The sequence below is a fragment of the Eleutherodactylus coqui genome, chromosome 4, assembly GCF_035609145.1.
Source record: "Eleutherodactylus coqui strain aEleCoq1 chromosome 4, aEleCoq1.hap1, whole genome shotgun sequence".
NCBI classification, from domain to species: domain Eukaryota; kingdom Metazoa; phylum Chordata; class Amphibia; order Anura; family Eleutherodactylidae; genus Eleutherodactylus; species Eleutherodactylus coqui.
Genome location: NC_089840.1, coordinates 204,266,107 through 204,293,700, shown reverse-complemented (window position 1 = coordinate 204,293,700; position 27,594 = coordinate 204,266,107). Strand labels below are relative to the sequence as shown.

At 41.6% G+C, this 27,594-nt stretch overlaps 1 protein-coding gene across 1 annotated transcript in view; it reads left to right on the top strand.

Moving 5' to 3' along the window:
• Positions 1 to 27,594, top strand: part of MICU1 (mitochondrial calcium uptake 1) — a 275,102-nt gene that overhangs the window by 104,432 nt on the left and 143,076 nt on the right. Inside the window, exon 6 of the mRNA XM_066600576.1 lies at positions 23,940 to 24,054. Coding sequence (XP_066456673.1) covers positions 23,940 to 24,054 — 115 coding nt within the window. The remainder of the gene's footprint in view (positions 1 to 23,939; positions 24,055 to 27,594) is intronic.

The window sequence follows — 27,594 nt, the reverse complement described above, 5'->3', positions numbered from 1 at the left end:
TGTACTGTATGTTGTATGTCTTTTATAGATCAAACCGTTTTACGCAATTTAAAAAAGGGATGCCAGAGCACCCAAAAATATACACCAACTACGATCAAGGGGTCTGTGTAGGGATGAATTTGGAGTGCCATAAATAAAAGTTGACTTTTATTCCTCCATATTAAAAACCCACAGCATACATCCCATATCTGCAACGTCAACGGGTGGTCCATTTGGAGGTATAAAAGAAAAAATTGAACACTTCATTGGATGTGTATGGCTCGGATCTCTTCCCTGAGATCTACACAGTTGACTACATTTGTCCATGAATATGTCCAGAAAAAATGTTTTTGACAGCATGTATATCTGTTAGGCAATATTAAGTAGATTTCTCAGGTTTAGGTTTACTTTTTATGAATGCTTTTCTTAATGCATATTAGTTGGTTTTTGGTAATGCTTCAGCAATGTTCCTGTTCTGCCCCACAGTGTTAACACCTTTAAATCTCTATGCGGAATCCCCTATCTGTATATTTCTACAATTTTTGTAGCAAACTCTTCAAGGGTTTGTTTTAAAGGTTTTAGATTTCTAATCTTTCAGGTTATGACATATTTACAATTCTATTTCAAAGTAGGCATGGTTATGCCTTTTAAATAGCCCCCAAAGTAGTAATTAGGAGGCAAAAAAGGCATCCTTCTGTACATTTAAGGGCACCCTCTTGTTCAGTGCCATTAGGGAGTGAGATGATCTTGGTAAAGGTGGTCATTTTGACTTTTCATTCCCTTGACTGTAGTTCTGGACAGTTTCAGAGTATATTTGGTGTAATTGTTCTGACTTTTTCCTATGCCCGGTGACCTAGAATCACATTAAAGAGCTTATTACCGAGCAGGACAGAACATAACTCCCTTATCAGCAAAGGACTGGAAAGGAAAGTATTGTCAAGGATGGGTTGAATACACAAACTCTTAAGCCGTGGTTTAAAAATCATTTATTTTGAACTATTAATTCAGAATGTTTGTGATTTGAGTCAAAATGCATATGTTTTGTTAAAAGCCATAAGCATTGTTCATTATACCAGTATTAGTCAAGACACCGCTGTAGAAATTGTACCTTTTTATTGTGACTGCATAAGAGAATTTTAAGCTTCCTGAATGATACAATTTTGCCTTGCTTTATGAAAATCCGGTTTGGTTGCATGTTATGGAATCGGATTGTTTAATTTGTGTTAGAATCTAAAATCTGAAATATTTTCGGGTTATAAAATGTCTTATCTGGTAATTTAATAACCGTTCCCGTTCCTATCAGAAGAGTCAAAGCTGTTATAAATATTGGCCTTTAAATTGTGAAGTAAGATGTATGTTATCTGTATAAAATTGTCTTGATTCAAGCAGATTTTCCTATTTCAGTATTTGCACAAATTTACATCACAATGGAATACGTAATATGATTTACACACATCCGTCATAGTGATTCATAATGTAGGTAAACCTATATGGGAAGCACAAGTATAACAAAAAGCAATAACCATCTGCATTTGTTGCACAAGTAAAGAACTCGCTAAGTTTTGTCATGAAGTTTTGATAAAGGGCAAAATTAAACTCTTTTTTTTCATTAATTTCACAGGTATAGATCATTGATTGCATGGGTTCACAAGCTGTTTAGAATCCAACTACCTAACTTTTTTTTATGATACATTTTTGTTTGGACATCCCACTATCCTCATGAATGTGACTTTAATAAACTATTGTAAACATTATAGATTGTGTGCCTAATTAAGTTTTTTCTGGAGCTACTGTTTTTACCCTTTGCCCATAATATGTCATTTGGTAGACTATAGTAGTGTCTTTTGCGTGTCCATGCAACAATGTCTTCCAGCCTCCCTGGTAATGTCTTTTTAAGGAAGAGTAGGCAGAGTTCTGTAAGGCTTACTGCGCTGTCGGGCTTGGCAGTACCTGGTGCTGTCAGGCACAATGGGGTGTGAGTGACCTCTGCTCGGACTCTTAGCTGCTGGGTGGTTACCGTGAAGTCATATGACTGACCATACTGATTTGTGTAGGGCTAAAACAGGAAAAAGACAAAAGACAATACTCACATACTCCTTTGGTGAGGAGTACACATAAGACTAATATAAATGGTGAGTGTTTCTTTAATAATGCACAATGTGATTGTTCCCAGCAAGAGAAACCACGTAATCTTGTAGATATACCTTTTACTTTTCTTTCATTTAAGGCCCATTTAGACGCAACGATTATCGCTCAAAATTCACTCAAAAGCTGTCTTTTAAGCGATAATCGTTGTGTGTATCTGCACTGACATCGTGCAGTTTTTGTTATCCCGTCGCTCATCGTTGTCTTTCAGCGTGCTGAAAGATGATGACGAGCCTTATCAGGGATTCACAGCAGGATACAGCTGATACTATTGTGCCGCTCCCTAATAACGGGCTGGATATGAAGAAAAGAGCAGTCCAGCTCTGTTCTCCATACCCGGCCCTGAGTGCTTGGCTGTATAACACCCGGGCGCTCCATGCAGAAAACATCTGGATGCAGAAGACAAGGGGGTGGAAGATGTGGGGGGGGGGGGAGGGGGGAGTCTAGTCTGAAGGCCATTTTACATGCAACGCTTCTTACTCAAAATTTGTCCAAACGGCCAAAAAAAGAGCGAAAATCGTTACATGTAAAAGCGGGTATAATGCAGTTTTCGTTTGAACGATGGATTTTACTCCACATAAAATCTATCATTCAGCCACTGAAAGACTGAGCATTCCATTTCCAAATCTTTCAATCTTTTGGCAGTTTGAAAGATTATCTTTGCGTGTAAAAGGACTCCAAGTTTAGACCATGTATTAGTTGGCTTAGTTTACGCCAAAAGATGTGCCAAAATTTTAGGCCTGAGTGTCTTTCTGGACATGTCTGAAAAACTATCCAAAAGTGTCTAAAAACACATGATAAATGTGGCGTTAGCATGTAAGATAGTTTTCTGGCAGAATTTGTGCCAGAAAACTGTTACATTTTTGAGTGATAAATAAACCCCAGCGTTTTTTTGTTAAGGTTAAACCATTGCTTCATACTGGGTGGTCCTTTTGCATTTGTCTCTCTGCTGTGAATATGTCAAGTGGGCGGTTCTCACTGCTCACTGTCAATCAAATTTGAGGTCTCTCATTGACAATGAGTAGTGGGACTGCCCACCGGACACTTTCACATTGCTGAAGCTACGAGGAGTACATATGGGAGGAGGAAAGTTAGTATAGACAAGAGACTTTGGTCAGGCTATGGCTGCAATGTTATGCAGCTGGCAACCCTGTTAGATATGACAGATCATCTTGAAAGCACCCTGAAAAAGCCTTCATATAGGTCCACTACACAATACACAGTTGCCCAAGGTGAAAGTCAATAGTTTTGAGTTGAATAATCTTCTTCTGACATGTAGTTGTTTGGGCATGATTCTATGCTTTATCTCATATTTCATCTAGTGCTGATAAAGTTATTGCATTTCATTCTTAGTAGGGAAGATTACATATAATAATATTTTGTTCAAAGTGCAAAATCTGGAAGTCTTGGCAATCAACCAGCATAAAAGTTTGCTATGATCTATAAACCAGGGACAGGTTTTACATAATCTAAACATAAATTCACCTTTTTCAGTATTCCGAAGCATTCATTTTGCCAAGTATAATCTATTCCGTAGATAACAGAGATGAATGTTACTGAATCGTTAGCAGGTGCTTTTTTTTTTCCCTTTTCTTTAAATATTTAAGACTCCTTAGTTAAAAGGAAAAAGAACTGATCCACAACTTGGTACACCATCACAGTAAGGCCAGTCTCACATGGGCGCACTGCCATCGTGCACCGCTTGCGCAATTTTCCAATGCGCAACAAGCAATGCTAGTAGCCGATTGATTTTTATTGGGCCAATCACACCTGCATTTTCTTTCCTGCGCGAATTACCCAATCAGAAACTGTTGCGCCATACACTATTTTGGTGTGTTATGCGTACCTGCATGCCAAGATGGTGCAAGAGGATTAGTGGCATGAAGCTAGTACACATGTCATTGTGTGCTTGCGCAATACGGATATGCGGATGGCGCGCTGGCACACGTTCATGTGAGCCCGGCCTAAAAGGAAGAATTCTGTTTCTTGTGACACATTTTTCACAAAAGTTCACCTAGTTCTTGAAGGGTGTTTGTTTATTTTAGTAAGGGATCATAAGCACTCTGCTTTTCAGTTGATGAACTTTGGGGAAGGACTTCGTTCAAAAGCCGTCTTTTGAGCGATAATCTTTGTGTCTAAATGTGCCCATCTTCCAGTTTTCTGCCGAACTATGGTTTTCAGTTCTGCTTGAAAACTGTTGTTAAGCAGAACAGCTAATAAGCAGGACCGCACACTGTGCTCTGCCAGCTGATAACATTGTTACAGCTGTTCTCAGTTATCACCCTGGCAGGCAGAACAGCTGATTAGCAGGACCACAAGCTGTGTCTACTGTCCATGGTCCTAAATTCTCCAAGGGGAGTCTCCAACTGAACAATACAGTTAATTACGTAGCTCAGACCTCCCGCTGAGTTCTGTAACAGCTCCCAAAAGCTCATTTGCATGCAAATGAAGCTGATAAGTACTAATAGTAATTAGTGCCTATTGGTACTTTTATGCAAAACGATCGCTGATCTTTCAATCCTTTGAAAGACATCTGTTTGTGTAAATAAATGTACCTTTTATATAGGTGTTTTATTTCCACTGGACAACAATAATACATGTTGGACAACAAGTATTAAAACGTTGTCCAGAATTAGAAAAATGGGTTTACTTTTTTCCAGGAACAGCAGCATGGCTATTGATCGGCTGTTTTTGGTATTGCAACCTGTACCTATTCATTTTTTTTTTGCCTATTCCTGGACAACCACTCTAAGCTTCTTCCATCTTGGCCAGTCATAACTGAGATGGGAATAGTCATTATTGTACTGTCGTCAGGACTGTAGAAACAGCCTAAAGGCCCATTTACATGGGGCGATGATTGCTTAAAAATCACTGAAAAGCAATCTTTTGAGTGATATTTGTTGCGTCTCAACGTGCGGCCATCATGCACTTTTCGTGCACTGCTAGCTGAGTGTTAAATTCAGTCCAACCTAAAAATTGTCCTTCAACCTTATCAGCAGTTCTCCACGGGGAGTGCTGATGACATTGTTTCCCCCTGGAGAACAAAAGAACTGAAAGCAGATAAGAGCCCTCTGGCTATTAACTGCGTTCAGCTAAGGCTTCATTTGCACACTAAATTTCTCTTATGTAGCTGAGTTGCTGCTTAAAAGTTTATGCAAAATGATCGCTCAAAGCTGTCACTCAAACTATCGTTTAAGCGATCATCCCTCCATGTAAATGGGCCTTAACTTGGCAGTTTTACACTGTTTCCGTAACTACCATAGAAACTAAAGGGATTTAAAGGAATAGTGTAGCACAGTAAATTACATTTTTTTTGTGTAACTCCTTAGCTTAGGACACAGTGTAGCTTTGTTATGCTATTTCTATTATTGTCATTCTCCTCTATGGGAGTGACAAACTATATACCAGTTTGGCTGTTTGCGTACTTCCATAAGCCAGTGGCTGCAAAGGTGATCCAAGCCCGATAAGGTTGGGGACCCCAATGCTACTGATAAGTGCGGGTCCCAAAAGTGGGATCCACAGCTATCAGATATCTTGTCATATTATGTGGCTGTGGCATAAACGTCAGACAGGAATATTATTTTAAGTCCTACAAATTTAGAACAATGAAACTCCTTTAATATCACAAAGAAACTATTTTTATTCTGATTGCAATGAGAGCTGTGCTTGCAATTACAAGCGCCGACCATTACACAGGGGCCGGAGCAGTGCTTCTGCTCTGACCTTGGTGTACCCCGGGGCCGCTTACTGGGTAATCCCTTTAATAGCCTTGGTGATATGGTATCTAAGCAAATACCAGTTTACTATTGTCATATACATCTAGCAATTATGGCATTAGTTATAAAGGACATTTAAGGGTTCGTATATCCCTTTATTTCTAATGACTGCCCTAACAGATTTTTAGTATAAATGCAACAACAAATAAATTCTGACAGCACTTCCTTAAAATGAATCACATTTGCAAGTGCCCGCAAGCATGGCTGCAACAAATATGGTACCAAAAACATGAGCCTCGTCACTTGAGCACATTTATTAATATCTGAATAAAATTGTCATCCTGACATGACGGATGGTCTTACACGTTTTAATCAAAATATACACTGAGAAGCTTAAACATTTGTGCTGAGTAAATAGCTCAGCAGTTTTTTCGTCTGATATTAAGGTAACCATTTTACCTGTTGTATCCAAAGCAAGGCAACAAGCCAAAGTGAAGCAGTAACTGTGAGTCCACTGTTGCAGTTTTGGAACATTGGCAGGTAATGGGTTAAATGTATAGAGTGCTGGAAAACATGTATTTTGCTACTTGTATTTGTTGCAGTCATGCTTACATGTACCTGCACATGGTATTAGTGTATCTTGACACCATCGGAAGCTAGGGGGTTGACTGGAGGAATGCCCCTGTCCCATCCCTAGCTCTCAATTGGCTCAAGAGCTGAAGGTCCTGGAAGGAGGAAAGTTGCCTCTGTGTCGTCAAGAAACAGTAATACCACAGTTTGGTCCCCCGGCCATCTGCGCTGCTCAGCGGTCCTGCGCGCCATCCCCTCGCACGTATCATACAGCTCTGGTGCTAGCACAGCCTGCCCTGCTGATCTACACACTTAAAGGGGTTGTCCCGCGAAAGCAAGTGGGGTTATACACTTCTGTATGGCCATATTAATGCACTTTGTAATGTACATTGTGCATTAATTATGAGCCATACAGAAGTTATCAGAAGTTATTCACTTACCTGTTCCGTTGCTAGCGTCCTCGTCTCCATGGTGCCGTCTAATTTTCAGCGTCTAATCTCCCGATTAGACGCGCTTGCGCAGTCCGGTCTTCTTCTCTTCTGAATGGGGCCGCTCGTGCCGGAGAGCTGCTCCGTGTAGCTCCGCCCCGTCACGTGCCGATTCCAGCCAATCAGGAGGCTGGAATCGGCAATGGACCGCACAGAAGCCCTGCGGTCCACCAAGGGAGAAGATCCCGGCGGCCATCTTCACCAGGTAAGTAAGAAGTCACCGGAGCGCGGGGATTCAGGTAAGCACTGTCCGGTTTTCTTTTTTAACCAGTGCATCGGGTTTGTCTCGCGCCGAACGGGGGGGCTGTTGAAAAAAAAAAAAAAACCCGTTTCGGCGCGGGACAACCCCTTTAACTGTTCTTGCAGGGGCACAAGGTGGTCGGCTCATGACACTTTGGTCCCCTACTGCTCCGGGACGGCCACCAACGCTTGCATGTGTTACAGCAGCGCTCACAACTCGCCTAACCGCCAAGGTATGCGCGTGTGAGCCAGAGCGAGGGAGAGATAAGTGCAGCACACTCTGCCTCTTGCGCGCTGCTGGCAGGCCGCAGCTGGGACATCTACCCGTGGCCAAGGACTGGGCAAACAGTTGGGGAACGCTCATCTTGCTCAGCGATGCTGGCAACCCCATGCCGAGGAATACAGATGGATAGTCCTGAGCTTATTAACTGCTGGTGAATGGCCGAGAACAGGCGAGACAAACGCAGAGCCCTCGGGTTATTGAGTGCTGCTGCCATGCCGCTGCTGGGACAAGGTGCCAGACAGCCAGAAACTGCTGATCTTTTTCACTGCTGCTTTCAGCCAGACGCCACGGGAGAGACAGCCGGAGACCACTGAGCTTCTTCTACGCAGCAGGGAGCACCTGTTAGGCTGAGGACATGGGAGCAATTCGGAGAGCCAATCAGGAACAGGGGGCATGAACCCCCTGTCAAACTGCCTGTACCTTGACTCCACCACTAATTCTGGTGGCGTCAAGATACACTAATACCCCTGCACATTTGGTTTGTTTCTAGGAAGTGCTGATAGAATTTGTTAAATTTGTGGAGTAGCTGCCTCAATATCTCTCGTGCACCCCATTTTCACCATCTGCCCAGGGCTTTTTAATTAGTCTGTATAGCTTGAGTCCTGCTTTCCCTGAATACATTGAAGGCTTAGGCCCAAAGATAGGTGTGCCGATGGCAAGTTGCCATTTCAAGTGTCGCTTGGGTGTGGAAGATGGGTCTATATTAGAGATGAGCGAGCGTACTCGGTAAGGACAGATACCTGAGCAAATATCGTCCTTTTCAAGTACCTGCCTGCTCGCCTGCAAAGATTCGGGTGCCGGTGGGGGGGGTGGGGAGATCTCGATCTCTCCCCTCTGCTCCCTCCTGCTCACTCCCGCAACACAGCGCTAACCCCCGCCCGCACTTGAATCTTTGCGGGCGAGCAGGCAGGTACTTGAAAAGGACGATACTCGCCCAAGTATCTGTCCTTACCGAGTACGCTCGCTCATCTCTAGTCTATAGTGTTTTGATCAAAATAGTTGAAAACAACTAAACATTTTTATGTGACTAGTAAATGTAACCGTTATGTAGTTGCATTCTAATGCGCACAAGTTCTGAGATGCGGGCTTGTGCTATTGTATTTTTAATATAAATCCCTGGTGGTTGCTGCCAAAGTTTCTATGCCTTGCAGGTCCTAAAGGAACATAGCCATCATAGATTACATCTGAAGCAATTCAGGCACAGTGTCCTAGTAATGTCCGGCCTGCACACTGCAATAAATCTCCTTTTTCTGTAGTTTTGTTGGATGGAAGTTTTAATGCGGAAAGGTTTAATTTCACAGCAAAGGAGTTCTGGATCTACATTGCTTACGGAAATGATTATGCAGTGACCTCTCATATAAAAGACGCTTTCTTGTCACATTGTAGAACAGTAGATAACAATTGCCCATAATTTCAGTTCTTAACCGGCAGTTTTGCTGCATGTTAAATGGATTACCATATCTAAAACGTACAAAACTCAAGTAGTGTGTGATGCATAGGAAAGACCCACACTGCAGAGTTACCATTCTGTGGCGTGGAGTCGCGCCAGAACTGCGGACCAGACCTCACGTATAGTGACCTCCAAGGGGCTGACCCTGAGCACACATTGTGTGCGATTTTTAAACTCTCACGGTGGTAACTCCCCTTTAGTTCCTTTCAGCCCCCTTAGGGGCTGGCTTATCTTGGGACACATAATTCCCTGAAATACATATTCTTTTATAACTCCGTGTGGGTGTGACCCACCATGAAAATATGACAACGATGTTTCCTGTTGTGATTTTACGTGTGTTTTGAGCCCACGCATGAGTAGTTTTGAACGCATCTGATCCGAGATACGCAATTGTCGGTTCCTGAGCGTCGTGCAAATGTAGGAGTCCCTGCATCTTATTTGTGGGGATGCGACGTTCCATAAAATATCCTCGTCCGCGGGCTGCGACGTACAGGTCTTTCATAATTCCTAAATTACATTTTTCGTTCTTTTGTTGACTTTGCCTCCAAAACTTATCAGGTCAGTTACGACCATTTGGACCCGTAACAAGGGAAAGAGCTGCTGAGGTGTGAAGCCTGTTTCCTCTCGTTATCTCTGGCTCCAGAGGGCTGTAGGACATCAGAGACCCCCTGGGGGGAAAGTGTAAAAACCTTTTCTGAAGTCTACTGCAAAGGTATTCCAGCACCCAGCTCCTTCACCTAGAGCTACTGAGGTGTGAAGCCTGTTTCCTCCCCTTATTTCCTAATGTAAACATTTGCTGGCTCTGGCTTCAGAGGGGCTGTAGGGCATCAGAGACCCCCCTGGGGGAGAAGTGTAACAGCCCTTCAAAGGTATTTCAGCACCCAGCTTCACTAGGTACTGAAAAGCATCCAACACCTTCGTCTACGGCTATACATCATGGTTGCCACACCACGTGGGACTATGGTCCCTCCTCACACCTGGGACCCCCACTGATCAGCTATAAGCTGGGCCTTTGTGCTCGTTAATGGAGTTGATTGCTGCAGGAAGCAGACCGCTCTGTTCTTACTGCAGTAGCCAGGCTTGGTATCACAGGCATAAAAGTGATTCAGACCTTGGCCTGCAATACCAAGCCTGGCCATTGCAGTGGAATTGAGATGTTTGCTTCCTGCAGAAATCAACTTTGTGCGTGAACACAAAGGCGCAGCTTGCAGTTACAGACCGTCGCCGATTTACTATTCATGGCCTGTCCTAGGGATAGTTCATCAATGGTTTACAACTGGACAAGCCCTTTAAGTGCAGCTTAAGCAACTCTATTGCCCCTGTTATCATTTACACTAAATAAAATGTACAATCAGAAGCTAAAAAAAATTTGGAAAAAAACCATGTATCATTTAGTTTTAATTAGGTGATACATTCCCTTTCCGAAGTCTCTGCTTTTATCTGTGATCGAAGGATGACTCGATGAAATCTAAAGCTGCAGCAGGCAAACTGTGGCCTATATGAGATGGTTAATAAAGTTTAAACTGAAGTGTCATTTATGAACTGGTTAAATACAAATGTCATATAAAAATAAACACCGAATCCACTCCATATGCAGCCGTAGCAGAGAACTCTGAAGGAAACTTCTACTGCTGCATATTAAAAATGCTGCTGTGCTATCTTTGTACCATTTGAAAGTGTAAGCCTTCCTTTTAAATCTGTAGGAAAGCTGTGGATCAAAGGCTTTCATGTAATTCAAATAGTGATAACCTGCTCCTTTGTTACAGGCGCTTCTCTTGGATTACAACAAATAGCCTGAGCAATAACAAAACTGATTGGATTGGATTGCCGAGCGATTCCAGCCATTGTTCTGAGCATTTGTTCTAATGTTTGTTGTTCTGAGCCCCGTCGCTTTCCTTACAGCTCTCATAACTTTCACTAACTGATTTTATCATCAAGATGAAAGTTTACCAGCCAGTCTTTACATTAAATGCATACCCAAAGAAAAACTGCCATTAATACAGAAATATAAAAACTGTATTTAAAGTAGGTTTTCACTTTTTTTCTTACTAAATAGGCATAATAATGACATGCCACAAACTATATATACTACCGGTCAAAAGATTTAGAACACCTCAATTTTTCCAGTTATTTTTTAATATTAACCCAGTTCAGGTCCAGCAAATAACTTCGAAGGGTTCAAAAGTAAGTTAAGAACATAAGAATATTATGAAGTTTTAACCTGAAATGCAACTATAGTCTGAATTTATTATTTTAACCAACGGGCTTTATTCAGGAAAGCCATCAAGGACAGCTCAGAAAGTGAATTATGGTTTGAAATTGGATGCAAACTATTCCTACAGGTGTCTCGGCTAATTGCAGATTACTTTCAAACCCTCTGATTCTATATAACCAGTGTTGGAACAGACTGCATTGCAGCACCCTGTAGGATAGGATTTGGACAGATTTGCCTCAGGGCAGAGCATATTATAAATAATCTTCATTTATATAGCACCAACTTATTCCGCAGCGCTTCCTATATTACTATCATAATGGCAAGAAAAGGGCAATTCACCAGAGAGGACAGTCAATTAGAACTCTTAGAAGTGAAGGTCTGTCCTACAGAAAAATTGCCAAGAAAGCCAAGGTGGCAGTCAGTGCATTTTCCTATACTGTGGATCCAAAAGGCACTTGGAAACTGGAGGAGATTCTGACATGCAGACTACTACATAATGGGATGACAAGTTTTTGAGAGATAGCTGTATGCGTGGCGCCAAGGGTCGTGTGGCCACGTTTGCGTGATCAGTGCCTCAAAGTACAAAATCTTCCAGCACAGCCTTATGCTGCACAAAAAAACGAAGTTTCCATTTCAACTTTGAAAAGAGAACCTCTGGCTGCAGTTTTGACAGGCAAAATATCAGTAAGAAAGCCGCTGCTAAGACCTCCCTCACACAGTCATTTGCCAAAACGCTGCGTTTTTGGATGCTGCAATTACTGCGGATTGTGGGGGAGAGAGATCAGTTTATGATTTTACGCTGTCAAAAAAGTGGTACCGGGTTGTGCCACATTTTCTGCAACGTTGAAAATGCTTGCCTATTCATCTCAATGGGTGACTCTCAGCATTTTAAAATGCTGAAATGCCCAAAAATGGAACCTGTTAAATTGTGGCATTAAAAACGCTGCGTTCTAAGGCTTGTGTGTGCATCCCCATTGAAATGAATGGGACCGTTGTACAGTGTTTAATGCAGCACTGAGAACTCCGTGCTAAATGCTGGAAAAAAAACGCCTGTGTGAGGGAGAGGCACAGTTTGCAAAAAAAAAAACTTGCCTGACCCAAGCATTATCTCCAGCAGACTATTGAAGAGTGGGAGAAGGTCTTATGGACTGATGAATCAAGACTTGACCTCTTTGGTACATCCATTCAGGGTTTTTGTACTCCTTCGAGTAGGTGAAACATTTGTTCTGGAGTGTGTGACGCCAACTGTCAAACATGGAGGAGGAAGCGTGGTAGTCTGGGGCTCTTCTGCTGGGTCCAGAGTTGGTGACTGGCACACTGGACAAAAAGGGCTACCATCATTTTAATCTGCCATGCAATACTTTCTGATGTTTGCCTAGTTGGATAGGAGTTCATATTACAGCAAAGCAATTATCCAAAACACACTTAACTCCTTGAGTGGCACGCCCGGAAATTTTCCGGGACGAGCTTCACTGCTCATAGCAACATAGCCCGGAAGATTTCCGGGCTATGTATCACTATGGGAGCTGCAGAGCACAATGCCACAAGCTGTGGCACTGTGTTCTGCCTGCACAGACCCACATAGAGCAGTGCAGGACTTTGAAAAACCAGCAGAAGATATTGCCGATGTGCCGGCAATCTCCTGCTTTGTTTACAGGTTGCCATAGAGACCATCGGCTTGTCAGAAGAAAGCCGATGGTCTCTGTGGCAGGGAGAGCTTGCTGCTTGGCTGTCAGAGGACAGCTAGGTACTAGCTCTTAAAGCAGAGATCAGAGAAAACCTCCGATCTCTGCTGTGTTAACCCTTTACATGCTGCAGTCTATGTGACTGCAGCATGTAAAGGGCTGTCACCATCGGACCCCCGGAATGTGATCAGGGGGTCCTGATGGGTCCCTGTGGAAGTCCCCTAAAGGGACAAAAAATTAAAATAAAAAAAAGAGTTAAAAAATTATAAAAAAATAATAAAAACACTTGTCTCCCTTTACTTTGTAAAAAAATCAAAAATACAATCACACGTGGTATCCATGCGTCGTAATGACCCAGAGAAGGAAGTTAATACATTATTTAACCCCTTAATGACATGGCCCCTTTTTTTCTTTTTTCCCCATTTCTTTTTTTCCTCCCCCGTTTAAAAAAATCACAACTTGTCCCGCAAAAAACAAGCCCTCATATGGCCATGTCAATGGAAAAATGAAAAAGTTATGGCTCTTGAGACGCAACTGCAAAATTAGTTGAAATTCAATGATTAGACCATTTTAAAAAACCTGCCCTGGTGGGCACGACAGGGTGGTAGGAAACCCGCCACTCAAGGGGTTAAAGGTTTTGTCAGAATTAAATAATTAGAAGCTGGTAGACTTCAAAGATGGAATGGCCTGCTGTGTCTCCAGACCTAAACCCCAATGAGCTTGTTTAGAATGAACTGAACAAAAACGTGAAAACAAAGCAACCTACAAGTGCAGCACATTTATGGGAACTTCTGCAACGATGTTGGAAAGAAATTTCCGAATAAAGCTATATACAATTGTAGAAAGAATGCCTTGATTGTGTAAAGCTGTTAGTTACTGGTGTAAGGTTCACTCCGGACACACCTTGTAATTTTCTTGGGTGGTCTTCCATCATGTCCTGTCTCGGGTCCTGTCAGTGATCCCGGCGTACTTGAATAATTTCCCCTGCTGTCATTCACCCCGCCACTTACCCCGTCTCCACCCCTGCGCTCTGAGTTTCCCCGCCGGCCTCCACTACAATCTGTCTTCCAGTCGTCGTCCTGCTTCTCAAAAGTTGGCCCCCGCTCTTACCATGATGGCAGTGCCGCTGTCAACTGCAAAGACCTCTGGTCGGGCGCTGTCACTCTCGGCCCAGCCTCCATTCTCCACTGGAATATGGTGACAGACGCAGTCTTTTGCCAGCGTGCAGCTAGGGCGGTGCCTATATCTCCACCTGCATATAACCTTGTTTCCACTCCTAGTTTCAGTGGAGACAAGATACACCAGAACCAAGCTGTTATCAGTGAGAGGTGGCTACTTTGATGAGACAAAAATATAGATTTACTTTGGTGAAACAAAGTAAATCCATTATTTTAATTCATGCTAACTTATTTGTTCTATGCCTTTATTTCCAAGTACATTTAAGACATTAAACTGTAAATATCAATAAAAACAGGAAAAATTGGTGTTCTAAGGCGTTTGATCGGCAGTGTATTTCATAGGATTTGTAGTTTCAAAAAATGTAGTTTCAAGTTTAAGTTCACACAAGTGATTTAATGGGACATAGTTTTGTTAAATCGGTATTACTTTATTTTGTTTTTCTCTAATTTTCTGCCAGCACATTGTGGACATAAAATGGCAGATTTGGGGGACGGGAAGGGGGGGGGGGGGGGGGGGAGAGAAACAGAAGGAAAAATAAGAGAAAAGATTAGAACTGATTTTTAACTAGACGAGAACACGCAGCAGACTGCATTATTGGATTAATATTTCTTATAAAAGACAGCTGAAATGAATAGAAACTGCTGAGAAAAATTATCATTTTTTAACAGCGACAGTTTCGTTGAATTCAATGGGATTTAAAAGTTTTTGGATTTTTTTTTTACATGTGGTAGATTTGTTTAAAACACTTTGCATGTGAATTAATGAAAGCATTTAACCCCTTAGTGACAGCCCTATCGTAAAACTATGTCCTGCTGTTGCAGCGCGGGCATCAGCTGTTTATTACAGCTGACACCCGCGGGCAATAGCCGCGCTCGGCCGATCGCGGCTATTAACCCTTTAAATGCCGCTGTCAATTCTGACAGCGGCATTTAAATCCCCCGAACGCTGTTCGGGGGACCCGCACGGCCCCCCCGCGGTGAGATCGGGGGAGCCGTGCAGGTGTCATGGCAGCCGGGGGCCTAATGAATGGCCCCAGGGCTGCCTTAGCAGACTGCCTATCAAGCCATCCACACAGGGTGGCTTGAAAGACTGTCTGTAAAAAAGCAGTATGACGTAATGCTATAGCATTACGTCATACTGCAGGAGCGATCAAAGCATCGCATGTTAAAGTCCCCCAGGGGGACTTCAAAGTAATGTAAAAAAAATAATCAATAAAGTTTTTTTAATTGTTAAAAAAAAAAAGTTATAAAAGTTTAAATCACCCCCCTTTTGCCATATCCATTATTAAAAAATCAAAATCATAAAATAAAAATATGTATTTGATATCGCAGCGTCCGTAAAAGTCCGATCTATCAAAGTAGTGCATTATTTTTCCCGCACGGTGAACGTCGTCTGAAAAAAAAAAAAATAAAGAACGCCAGAAATACACTTTTTTAGTTACCCTGTCTCCCAGAAAAAACGCAATAAAAAGCGATCAAAAAGTCGTATGTATTCCAAATTGATACTATCGGAAACTACAGGACATCCCGCAAAAATGAGCCCTTGCTCAACTACGTCGACGAAAAAATAAAGGTATTGCACGCACAAAATGGCCGCAGAAAATAATTGAAAAAAATTAAATAGCTTTAAAAAAAAAAATAAAAGTACTACAGCAAAAAAAATACTATACAAGTTTGGTATCGTAGCAATCGTACTGACCCATAGAATAAAAAATATCAGGTCGTTTTTGTTGCAATTTGTGTGCTGTAGAAACAGGACGCACCGAAATATGGTGGAATGTCGTTTTTTTTCCCATTTCTCTCCGCTAAGAATTTTTTTAAAGTTTTTCAGTAAATTATATGGTACAATAAATAGTGCCATTGAAAAATACAACTCGTCCCGCAAAAAACAAGCCCTCATACAGCGACTTCGATGGATAAATAAAGGAGCTACGATTTTTTAAAAGGGAGGAGGAAAAAACAAAAATGGGAAAAAAGCAAAAAAGCTCCGTCACTAAGGGGTTAATCATCATGTGCATGAATTTCTGCAATCTCTATTCAGGCGAGTGTGAGTTTCTGAAATTTCTCCAACATATTTGCCACATTTAAATATATACCCTTGTTTAATAGGGGGGTATTGCAAGTATATTGCCATATTTTTCCAAAATTTTTTTTTTACATTTTTTGTGTGTCAATGGCACACAATATAACCACAGCATTTGAATACACTAAAATGTATTTTAAAAAGTGTATTTGTAAGCACAGGTGCCAGTACATGAATACTCTATAGCACACCATAGTCCCGATCTATTGGTTAACTTAATATGGTAGCCAATGTCCTAACTAGCAAGTGGAAAGTGAAAATCACATATTTTCCTAGAATAACATTTTTGTGATGAAAAATCCCTCCACAGTACTGGCCACTAGGGTGGCTCTTCCTACCAATTTGCTGGCCACAACCTGTTGTCATGGGAAGTCCATCTCTATTAACGAATATAATATGATGTGGAAGAGGGGGATGATGTGGATGACTTGTGCTGCCCATAGAAATCTATGGAGAGCAGGGAGATAAACAGATGCTGCAGCAGTTAAGAATTAGAGACACCGCCTGTGGAGGGAAACACTGGTGAAAGTCGCAGGATGCAAGACGTATAATGGCCAAAAAGGGTGTTATCCCTCATATCCACACGGCAGCTTATTATTATAAGCTGCCTTATGTAAAATTATCTAAGTCATCTGAAAGTACAGGTACTCTTTAAATTAGAAAAGGTCTACTTTTACCTATGGCTAGTTCCTCAAATTAAGGCTTGAGCTAAGAAATCTTAAGTTCAGGATCCCATGACTTTTGACAGCAGGAATAGCTCACGTCTTGCCATCAAAGTGATGGAATGTTGAACTTCTTTTGGCCCATGAGTCGCCATTTAGAATCGTATGATAGATCCCATTGTAAACCACACCTATGATATCAATGTATACATACAGTGGGTCCATAAAGTTTTCAGACCCTTGCACTTTTTTTTTTTACATTTTTATGTTGTGGCTTTTTGCAAAAGGATAAAAAAATTTAAGTTCCCCCCCCCCCCCCCCATCATCCTCCTCTCAATGCCCCACATTGACAAAATGAAAACATAATGATTGTTAGAAATATTTTTAAGCTTTTCATAAAAATAAATAAAATTAACATTTTGCATTGACAGAAGTATTCAAACCCTGTAATCAGTACTTCGTTCAAGCACTTTTGCCAGCAATTACAACATCAAGTCTTTTTGGGTATGATGCCACAAGGTTTGCACACCTGAATTTGTGGTCGTTCTACTATTCTTCTCAGCAGGTCCTTTTAAGCCCTGTTGGGTTGGATGGGGAATGACTGGTCAGTCATGTTCAGGTCTCTCCAGAGATGTTGGATTGGGTCGAAGTCAGGGCTGCAGCTGGGCCAGATAGTGACAACTCTGTGAATGCCCCAAGGTCACTCCTGTTATCTTGGCTGTGTGCTGAGGGTCGTCTTGTTGAAAGGTTCTGCCCAGTGTGAGGTTCCTTATTCTCTTGATCTGGTTTTCATGAGGAATATCTCTGTACTTGGCTGCATTCAGCTTTCCATCAACCCTGATCAGTCTCCATGTCCCATCAGCTGAAAAACATCCCCACAGCATGATGCTGCCACCATCACTTTCAGTGTAGGGATGGTTATAGGGCAAGTGATGAGCAGTGCTTGGCTTCCTCCAGACATAACACTTAGAATTGAGGCCAAAGAGTTCAATTCTGGTTTCATCAGACCTTTTATCTGTGTTTATTATTTTACCACTATTGAACAGGGGTTGTCCAGGGCTCTTTAAGCGCGAAATCATTTTGGGGGGATTTTCAACTCCGCTCTTCAAAAGCCATAACTTTTTCATTTTTCCGTTGACATGGCCATTTGAGGGCTTGGTTTTTTGCATAGCAGAATGCTTGGTATAATTTATACGGTACATCTAATGTGTTGTAAAACTTAAAATATGTGTGAGGCAGGGAGAAAACTGTGTTCCACCAGTGTGATTTTTTTTTTTCTTAAACAGCCTTGATTGTGCAACATAACGGACATGATTTTTTTCAGGATTGGTACGATTATGAAAATAGTAAAATTATGTAAATTTTTTTGTTAAGATTGTGCAAAAGTGGAAAATCCTTTTTTTTTTCTTTTTGCTTCACTGTATTCAAAGACCCATAACTTTATTTTTCAACCAACTGAGCTCTATTAGGGCTTATTTTGGCATAACGAGCTGTAGTTTTTTTGGGGAACATTTTGGGGTACATGTGGCTTTTTTAATCACCATTTTTTTATTGCGGGTTTTTGGGGGAGTGATATGAACAAAATAAGAATTTGGGCTCAGTTTTGTTTGTTATTTAATGTTACATTTTTTGCCATGCAGGATAGTTAGTGTGTTCAATTTATTGTTCAGGTAATTGCTTATACGATGTCAAATATTTACTTTTTATGCGCAAAAAAGGGATTTTACCATTTTTATTTTAAATTTATGTCCCTGCAGAGAACTTGAACAAGAAGAGATATGATCGCTATAACAATGCATTGAATTACTTCTGTACCGCAAAGTTATCGCTCACAATAGCTCTCACAGGCCTTGGTAGGCCCTGACCCAATCCATCGACCCACTACAATTTAAATAGGCAGGGGCCAATGACGTAACAATCTACATTGATTGTTGCATGTAAGGGGTTAACAGCGGGGATCGCTGTTGTAGCAGGAGACCGGCTGTCTGCCCGCTTCTGCTGCGCAATAGTCTGCTTCTGAGTTGCAGTCATCCACAGGATGTAAGTTTACAGCCTGTTATGTGAAGTACCTCCGTGCCAGGGCATAAACTAGTGTCTTGTGGCATTCACTGGACTGTCTCTCTATGGTGCAGGATGTGTCCTACCTGCCCAGAGGTGTATCGATGTCTTGTTGCATTAAAGGTTAATAATTATATGGTGCCCACTGAAGTTGAAGGTGAAACGCTGTCCTTTTCAAGTGATGATGACATATTTGTAGAGCTTACAAGAAGGAGCTCTGCTAATTGTACAGCAATTATGTGAGCATCAGATGACCATGACAGGTTTTCATCCTCAGAAAGTTGACGATGAAGCTTCCCATTCAGAAATCTTAACTATGAGGAATTGATATATAAAGTGTATCAGAAAATTGCATAGCTTTTCATAGACAACGAAAAAGCTTTATTTGCTGAGAGTAACATACCCATTTACATAGTGAGCAATGTGTCAGCGATTTTATATTCATTTCAGTAAGCAAATACAGATTTGAAAGAAAATGACATTGATGTGCGGGGTTGCAAATTATCTACGATCTTGCCAACAGTATGAAAAATAAATAGAATTTTTTTTTTTACATCCTATCACAAGAAAAAGTGAATCCTTGGGAATTACTGTACCTGGATTTCTGCATTGATTACTAATAAAATGTGGCTTCATTGTCTTTTAACACTAGAGAAAATCTATGTAAACTAATAATGCACAAATAGTTGTAGCATTCATGTATTTTATTCAGCACGTTAAGTAAACATCCACATTACAAGCAGAGAAAAGTGATACATTGAATAACGTTTAGATACCACTTGAGCAGCATTTCCTGCAGCCGTAGATAAGATTTATACAACATTACTGAGAAGGTTTTTTACCATTCCTCCCTGAAAATGTGTTTCAATTCATGAGTATTTCTAGGATGCCTTGCATGCACAGCCCTCTTCAGGTTATGCCACCACATCTCAGTGTGGTTAAGGCCAGACTTGGCTATTCATAAACCCATCTTTTTCAACCATCCTTCACATGATTTCCTTGTGCATTTGGTCATTGTCTTGTAGCATCACCCAATGTCTCTTCAGCTTGAGGTCATGGACTGCTGGCCTTAAATTCTATTTTAAAATGTTTTGATAAGCGTTACATTTTATTGTTCTCTCAATAAAGACAAGACGTCCAGGCTAAGAGGAAGCAAAGCGGTCCCAAACAATAATGTTGCCCTCTCCACCATGCTTCACATTTGGGATGAAATCTGGTGATAACGTTTTAATGGGGGTTTTTCCCCCCTCCAAACATAGAACCAGTTTAGCACAAATCCACAATACTATGAATACTACTTTTGTACAATCTGCCCATAGAACATTTGCCAAATGCTTTGTGGATTTTCCAGGTGGTCTCCGTAAAACTTGACAGGCTGTAATTTTATTCTTTGGAAAGCAGTGGCTTCCTTGGGGATGTCTTATTCATGAGCAGCATTCTTCAGTGCTTTATTTTGGTAGACACGTTCCAAAAGTTTTTGTAGTTTGTAGAGTCCTCTTTAAGCATTTTGCTGCTACCCTTGGGTCCTTTCCTATTTCAGGATTACCCTTTTGTGTTCTTGAAGAGATCATAACTGGACACCCACTCCCAGGGAGAATAGCATCAGTCCTGAATTTTCACTTTTTGTAATTTGTTTAACTGTGGACTCATGTACACCCAGATCAGCGATCAGTTATTAGGAATTCACAGCAGGATACAGCTGATACTATTGTTTCAGCTGTATCCCGCTCCCTGAAGACAGGCGGGGTATGAAGAATAGAGCGGTCCACCTGTGTTCTTCATACCCTGTTCGGAGCGTTCAGCTGTAGAACAGCCGGGTGCTCAGAGTAGAGAACAGCTGGATGCTGAAGACAAGCGGGGCCACCCCTCTTTTCTTCTGCATCCCCCGTTTGGAGCGCTCGGCTGTATAACAGCCCGGCGCTCCAAACGGGGAACAGCTGGATGCAGAAGACAAGTGGCCCTGCTTGTCTTCTGCATCCCCCACTTGGAGCGCAAGGTGATCGCTCAACCTTTGAGCGATCACCTTGTAAAAAGTACACAATGATTATTGCTCAAAAATTACTCAAAAGATTTGAGTGATAATTGTTGTGTCTAAACCAGCCTAAATACTTTAGAAAACAGAAATGATGAGTTTTCAATATAGGTTCCCTGCGTTTTATGTGCTGTAGACTTGAAATATGAAGACAGATCTTTTGTCACATTAGGGCTGTACTAGAATAGTATACAGAGTATACCTTACAAGGCTTACTTCTGTAATGATTGGAATCACACAAAGCTAGTCATTTACTGCCGCACGATGCTTTACACCTGCACTCTTCAGAACATCTCGTTCATTAGTAGATAAGGGTCAGCTTGAGAGCGGCTCTTTTTTTACCCACATGTCTAATAGAAACACTAGTCTCCCACTTTGTCTACTTGCCACCAATCGCACACAATGTATCCTATTTTCAATTGCCACACTAATCCCTTTCATTTTCTTTTTACTACATTACAAAGTGGACTGCAGATGAGATATTTAGCAGAGCCATTACATATACTTAGATTTGAAAAGGTTATATTTTTGCTTGGAAATGCAAATTGATTCTTGAACAGCCTTTTTACTATACAAAGTTGATGTATTAATAATTGTTCAAGTACATTGTCATTTCACTGGGGATAATAGTGGATTGTATAATGTCCTTTTACCTGTCAGTTCTTTGTGAATTAGTGTTATCTTATTTTTGGTGTACTGGCTATTGTTTCTTAGCCTTTCTCTATAAAAGGCTCATGATCTTGGCATCACACTAAGGGCACATTCACACAGGCATATTTTCACCGCGTATTATGCACGCGTATATCCCGTGCATAACATGCGGTGAATGGAGGCAATGAAAGTCAGTCAACTTTTATTCTTCCATTCGCACCTGTGTGTGGGCACTGCCTACCGATACCCAGGAGAAATAAATGGCAGGATGCTCTATTTGTGTATGAAACGCTGCCCATGCACATGCTTTGTGTATGGGCAGGGTTTCTAGACACATCCCCACTCTGAACGGAGCAGGGAGTTTAAAAAAAAAAAAGTTTAAAATCACTGCGCACGTCCGTGATCACTTCATTCTCAGGCATGCGCAGTGCCAATCGCAGCCCCTACGCGGTCTCTGCCAGTAGACCATATAGGCTGTAATGTGTTAAACGCTGCGAAGCCCTAAGGCTGGATTTACATCTGTGTTGGAACCTCCAGACTAAGGTTCTGCTGCCAATCGGCTCAAAAGACCAGAAGAAAAAGCACTGCATGCAGCACTTTTTCTTCCATCTAAAGGTGGGGCAGCAGAGTGGAAAATTAACGCACCGCGTTATAGGCAATGGGCACCGAACGCAGCAGGAGAGTGGAATCCCGAATGCAAATGTGAAACCATATAAATAAACTGTTGTCTAGGAATGTTCTGATTTTATAATAACTTTCACACAATGACATTAGATTATGGGTAGACGAACGCAACTCACAAGTTTCCAACCATTGTTCATGTTTAATAAGTTATGATTAAGGACCACCTTGGTTTGAAAGACGTCAGCTATGTTCATCTACTTAGGATCTTCCACAATATTTGTATTGTTCTTTAGAACCTCCACAGCTTTATTTTTTTGCAGGCAACACTAGTGTTAGAATCGCCTGTAGGAGGTTTGGATGGATGTATTCCTCTCTTCTTTCCTTTGCTGATCTCTCCAGCCCAAATGCCAGAAAGGAACAGAATCCTGCTCCAACGGAGTCCTTCTCAATCTAGATTTGATGAGTGATATCCCAGGATTGCGTCTTGAAGCTCCGTCTGAATCCCATTTTCAGGGTTTCAGATGGAACTCCGAGGCACAGCCTGAGATGAAGGTTGGACACTGCCAGCACCTCCATGCCTTCCTTAATATTGGTTGGTCCCTGCTACTTAACTCCAGGTTTCTTCTTATTTTTCTATATAAGAAATATTAACTAGACAGTTTGGTAATTAATAATTCTGAATACGAGCTCATACAATACATATTGGACTTCAGTGTATAGCAATGTGAAGATGAATTGTGAGTAGAAGGAATGCTACACCTTACAAACCTTACTAGATTTGTGATCTCCTTCTTTTTAACCTACTCTTAACCTGCCGTCCTCGTGGCTCATTTATGTCTTCATTCCATCTTTTTAAATCTTTTTATCTTTGGGTAATGGAATGAAAATGAAGCTTGGTATTTAGAGAGTTCATAGTTTCCTTTCCTATTTCCATGATCTAGTCAGTATATGCGGGTAGTTGGACTTTGAGAAAACAGAAGTTACATATGTCACGTATTACTATTGTTGTCATTAACAGTATATCACAATACAGGTTCATAGACTAGAAGTCATCCTAGATGTATCTGGTCTTTTCTCATATATCATATGCACATGTGTTATCTCTGGAATTCCCTATCTGCTCGGCAATAACATTACTCAGTTTAGCAGTAGCAGCACATTCCCTGGTGTAATGGAGCCATCTGCCCAAGCCAGCTGTAGACTCTGAGAATTTCTTATGTCCAGCCGCCTGGATTTGTGCATCATTGCTGATTATGTCATAACTCTCTGTGCTCTTGTTTAACCAATTCTCTTTCCTTTATCTTGTATATGATTGGATCTCCGCTAGACAGAGGTAACCAGTTCATCGACTGGACCCTAATGTGATGGTGTCTTTGTTTTGTGTTCAACTTGCTGGACTTCTTGGTGCTTGTGATGTACACACATTTCTTGCTCTGGCAATTGCATGACTTTTCCATTTTATGTTTGCAAGATACTTTTTGATTTTCTTTTTGTAGACCTCCTTTCTTGTATATGACGTGTGGTTTCTCCTACAGATGTTTATACCTATATATGTATTAGTCTTCAAGTAGTCTGTCAGAGTTTTACAATTCTAGTCCTTCCTTAGTTTTCAGAGCTTTACTTCTTCTGTCAGAAATTAATTCCAATCATATAAAGGATGCTACTATTATATTAATATTACTAAGTTGTTTTTTGCCTAATTTTAAAAATGGGCTCATGGATATAGTTCCCCCCCCCCCCCTCTTTTTAAGTCATAGGGTAATCCCCCCCCCCTCATCTGATTGAAAGCTTTGAAAACTAAAATCATATCATTACCAAGTGTAATAACTTCGAACTATCAATTTTGTATTAATTTTAATCCTTTTGTATCTGTTTTCTAGAAAATTGCTCAGGAACGAGAGAAGTTTGCAGATGAGGACAGTATTTTCTATACGTTAGGTGAATGTGGCCTGATCTCGTTCTCCGACTATATTTTCCTTACAACAGTCTTATCAAGTAAGTATAGATTGTAAAGTCAAAGAGTAATAAAGTCCCTGAGTTGTCCTATTTTATCAAGTTGTTAATAACTCACCTTTTAGTAATTTCTAAATTCTGTTTGGATAAACCATGCGACCACCAACATGGCTGCCTTTATATTTATTGGGGGTATGTTGACATGAAGCATAAAGTAAGTATAGATAAAAATCTGTATATGTTGTCGCAAACCCTCGCAATATTTGCTATGAATCCACTCCAAAGTCTGCATAAATTACATACTGATTTGTCACAAATTTTGCTGCGGATTTGTTTTGGTTTTCACCCCACGTATTGAAAGGGGTGAAATCAACAGTGAAAATCGGCAACATAAGTTTCCATGGTAAAATACGCTCCACATGTCAATTTCCGCATGGATCTTTTGTGCAGCACGTGGATGAGATTTGGTAAAATCTCGTTCGCTTTTTTGCTGCTTTTGTAAACGTTGCAGATTTTACATTTGCAATTCCGTTGCGGAAGAGTTACAGGATTTCTCCAATTTTTACTTAAGATGTGAGCCAATAGTTTTGCAGAATTTCCAGATTCACTAGTACTTTAATTACAATGGGTGAACGGATTCCCTTAACTTCATCAAAAACAAATCGCAAAGCAGGACTTTTACCCAATGTACCTGTTATGTGTGCTCCTGGGATCCGTAGTTTTAAGCTTCCTAGCAGCACAGCCCTCACAGGGTTAATTGATTGAGCTAGCAGGAAGTACCACACCCAGCCAGCTCAATCAATTAACCCTGTGAGGGCTGTGCTGCTAGGAAGCTTAGAACTACAGATCCCAGCAGGACATGTAACAGTACCCTTAATAGCCAGTGAATTTTAAGATGATTGGGCAAAATTTGCTTAGCCGTGGTTCTGAGTTTAAAAAGTGGCTAGTAATCAGTGATAAGTCCTAAAATGGATTGAATTGTCTAATCTAAACAGCCCCTTTATAAATTGAAACTGGTCCAGCGATCAGCTCATTTTCCTAAAGCAAGCTATGGCTGGCCATGCATACCCCTTGGAGTGGCCACTACAGGAGAATGTAGTGTTAGATGCTGGCCATTCTTTGGTCTGTGAAATACATGGATGTACCGTATATTGTCTGTAATGAGAGCTGTTCTATGTTAGTGCCTCCCGGCTCTGGCAGCGTTCCCAGTCTATGACATCTGTACATACTAATGGAGCATATGGAAAGGGTTTGTCTTCATGAGCTATATTCCCGCAAGTATTTGCCTTAGTTTTGTGTTTAGTCATGTTCAACATATTCAGAGTTGTAAAGATTTATGTAATATGGATTGCTTATTTCAAGCAGATTTGCTTGACTACTAGTAGTTTAGACAGGTTAGGTCATAAAATATGGGGAGAGGACCAGCTTAGCCAATGCTTGCCTTATGCTGTGTCTGAGAACCGGAATCTCGATGAGTTTAGAGACAGCTAATGAACATCAAGCTAATGAACTGTATGTAAAAAGGGATGAAAAGCAATCTGTTATTCTCCTCATGCAGGAAAGTCCCACATCCTTTGTTAATAGCCTGCTGTTGCTTCTGTGCTGTACCTATTTTTAATCAGTCTTTATTGTAGAATACTGTAATGCTGTTTTATATTTAAGGGCTGTTTATATACAGGGTTTTCTGGTAAAATGCATGGCTGGTCATAAACATCAAAATTTAACAGGTTAACGTGGATTTTGTTTTAACTAAAAATAAATAAATAAATAAACCAGACACCTTTTAAATAATTAGAAGTTATGGAGCGTACGTTATCTCCATAAAATAATCCTCACGCACTTAGGCCTCCTTCCCACGAACGGATTTACGCCGCGTAAATTCGCGGCAAAAATCCGCCGCGTTGCCCCCTGCTATTAGGTTCTATTGAACCTAATAGCTCCATGCTCACGGTGCGGAATTCCACCGCGGAATTCCGCACCGTGAAATCTCCCGTCCTCACCCGCGGCATGCTCTAATTGCCGCGGGTGTACGCGCTGACGGCTTCCATTGCAGTCAATGGAAGCCGTCCGTTCACGCTATCTCCCGCTGTAACACAGCGGAAGATAGCGTGAAGACGCTTTCCCGCCTACCGCCGCTGCGTCATATGACGCGCCCGGCCGCGTCATGTGACGCAGTGGGCGTGTCACATGACGCGACGGCGGTGGGCGGGGAAGCGTCTTCACGCTATCTTCCGCTGGTAAGTATGGGGTCTCTGGGGGGCGCCGTGACGGGCTTCACTGCGGAATATTCCGTGGCGGAGCCCGTCACGCTCGTGTGAAGCCGACCTTAGAATCCCCAGTGTAATATATATGGAAAACTCCAAAAACAGTCTGACTATAACACTGCATGTTGTAATGTAAGGCCTGCAACCCTAGAATCCTATGAGCTAATTATAATAACATTCTTCCACTTGGAAATGCAACAGCTGATGGTCTAAGGGTAATGACTTGTTCATTCTTGTCTGTCAAGAGACTTAATAAAGGATTTTTCCTGGACTAAACTATTTATCCTCTGGGTAGGTCATCTGTAGCTGATCGGTGGGCATCCCCCCCCAATCCCTCCTGATCAGCTGATTGAAGAGGGTGTGTTGCTTAGGCCTCTTCTTTTGCTGTTGATGTCTTGTCCATTTGTCACGTGGCCTCAGCAGCTGTCCCATTCAAGTGAATGGGACTTAGCTGTAATACTACAGACAGCCACTATACAAATGTATGGCACAGTGCCTGATATGAACTGAAATTACAGTAGCGCTCACCCAGGAGCTGCTGTCATTTCATGCAGCTGATCGGTAGGGATTAGAGATGAGCTAGCACGCTCGGTAAGGTCAGTTACTCGAGCGAGCCTCGCTCATCTTGAGTAACTGCCTTCTCCTCCGAGCATGCTCGGGGGGGAGAGTGAGAGATATCTCCCCCCCTCCCCCCTCCAGCATGCTCGGAGAAGAAGGCAGTTACTCAAGATAAGCGAGGCTCGCTCGAGTAACTGACCTTACCGAGCGTTCTCGCTCATCTCTAGTAGGGATCACAAGCGATGGACCTCCACCAATCAACTATTGATGACCTATCCTGAGGATAGGTCATCAATCGTTTACTTACAGAAAACCCCTTTCAAGATGGCCAAACACAGACTAAGGGCTCACTTACTCGGTTGCATGTGGCCGCTTATTACGTCTAATGCGCAATACACAGCAACTAAGCATATAAAATGCCTATTTATTGCATATGTTTAATCCCCATAAGTCTATATTGGTACGTATTACGCACCAAACTAAGAAATGCTGCTTTTTTTCACGCAATTGTGAGTGACCCAATAGAAATTAATGGGCTTTTAGCACTATGTATTTTGTGCTTAAAAAATATGCGCATAATACGCTGGCCATATACGCCCATGTGAGAGCCTTAAAGTCTGCCAATTTTCAATATGACCAACTGACCATCTAAGGTACTAGATGTTAGTTTGGCAGATGGTGGGGAGGAAGTAGTGGATAGGAATGTTGAATTACAAAATGCCAGATCCTCTTTTCACAAGGGAGGAATGGTTGTCATCCG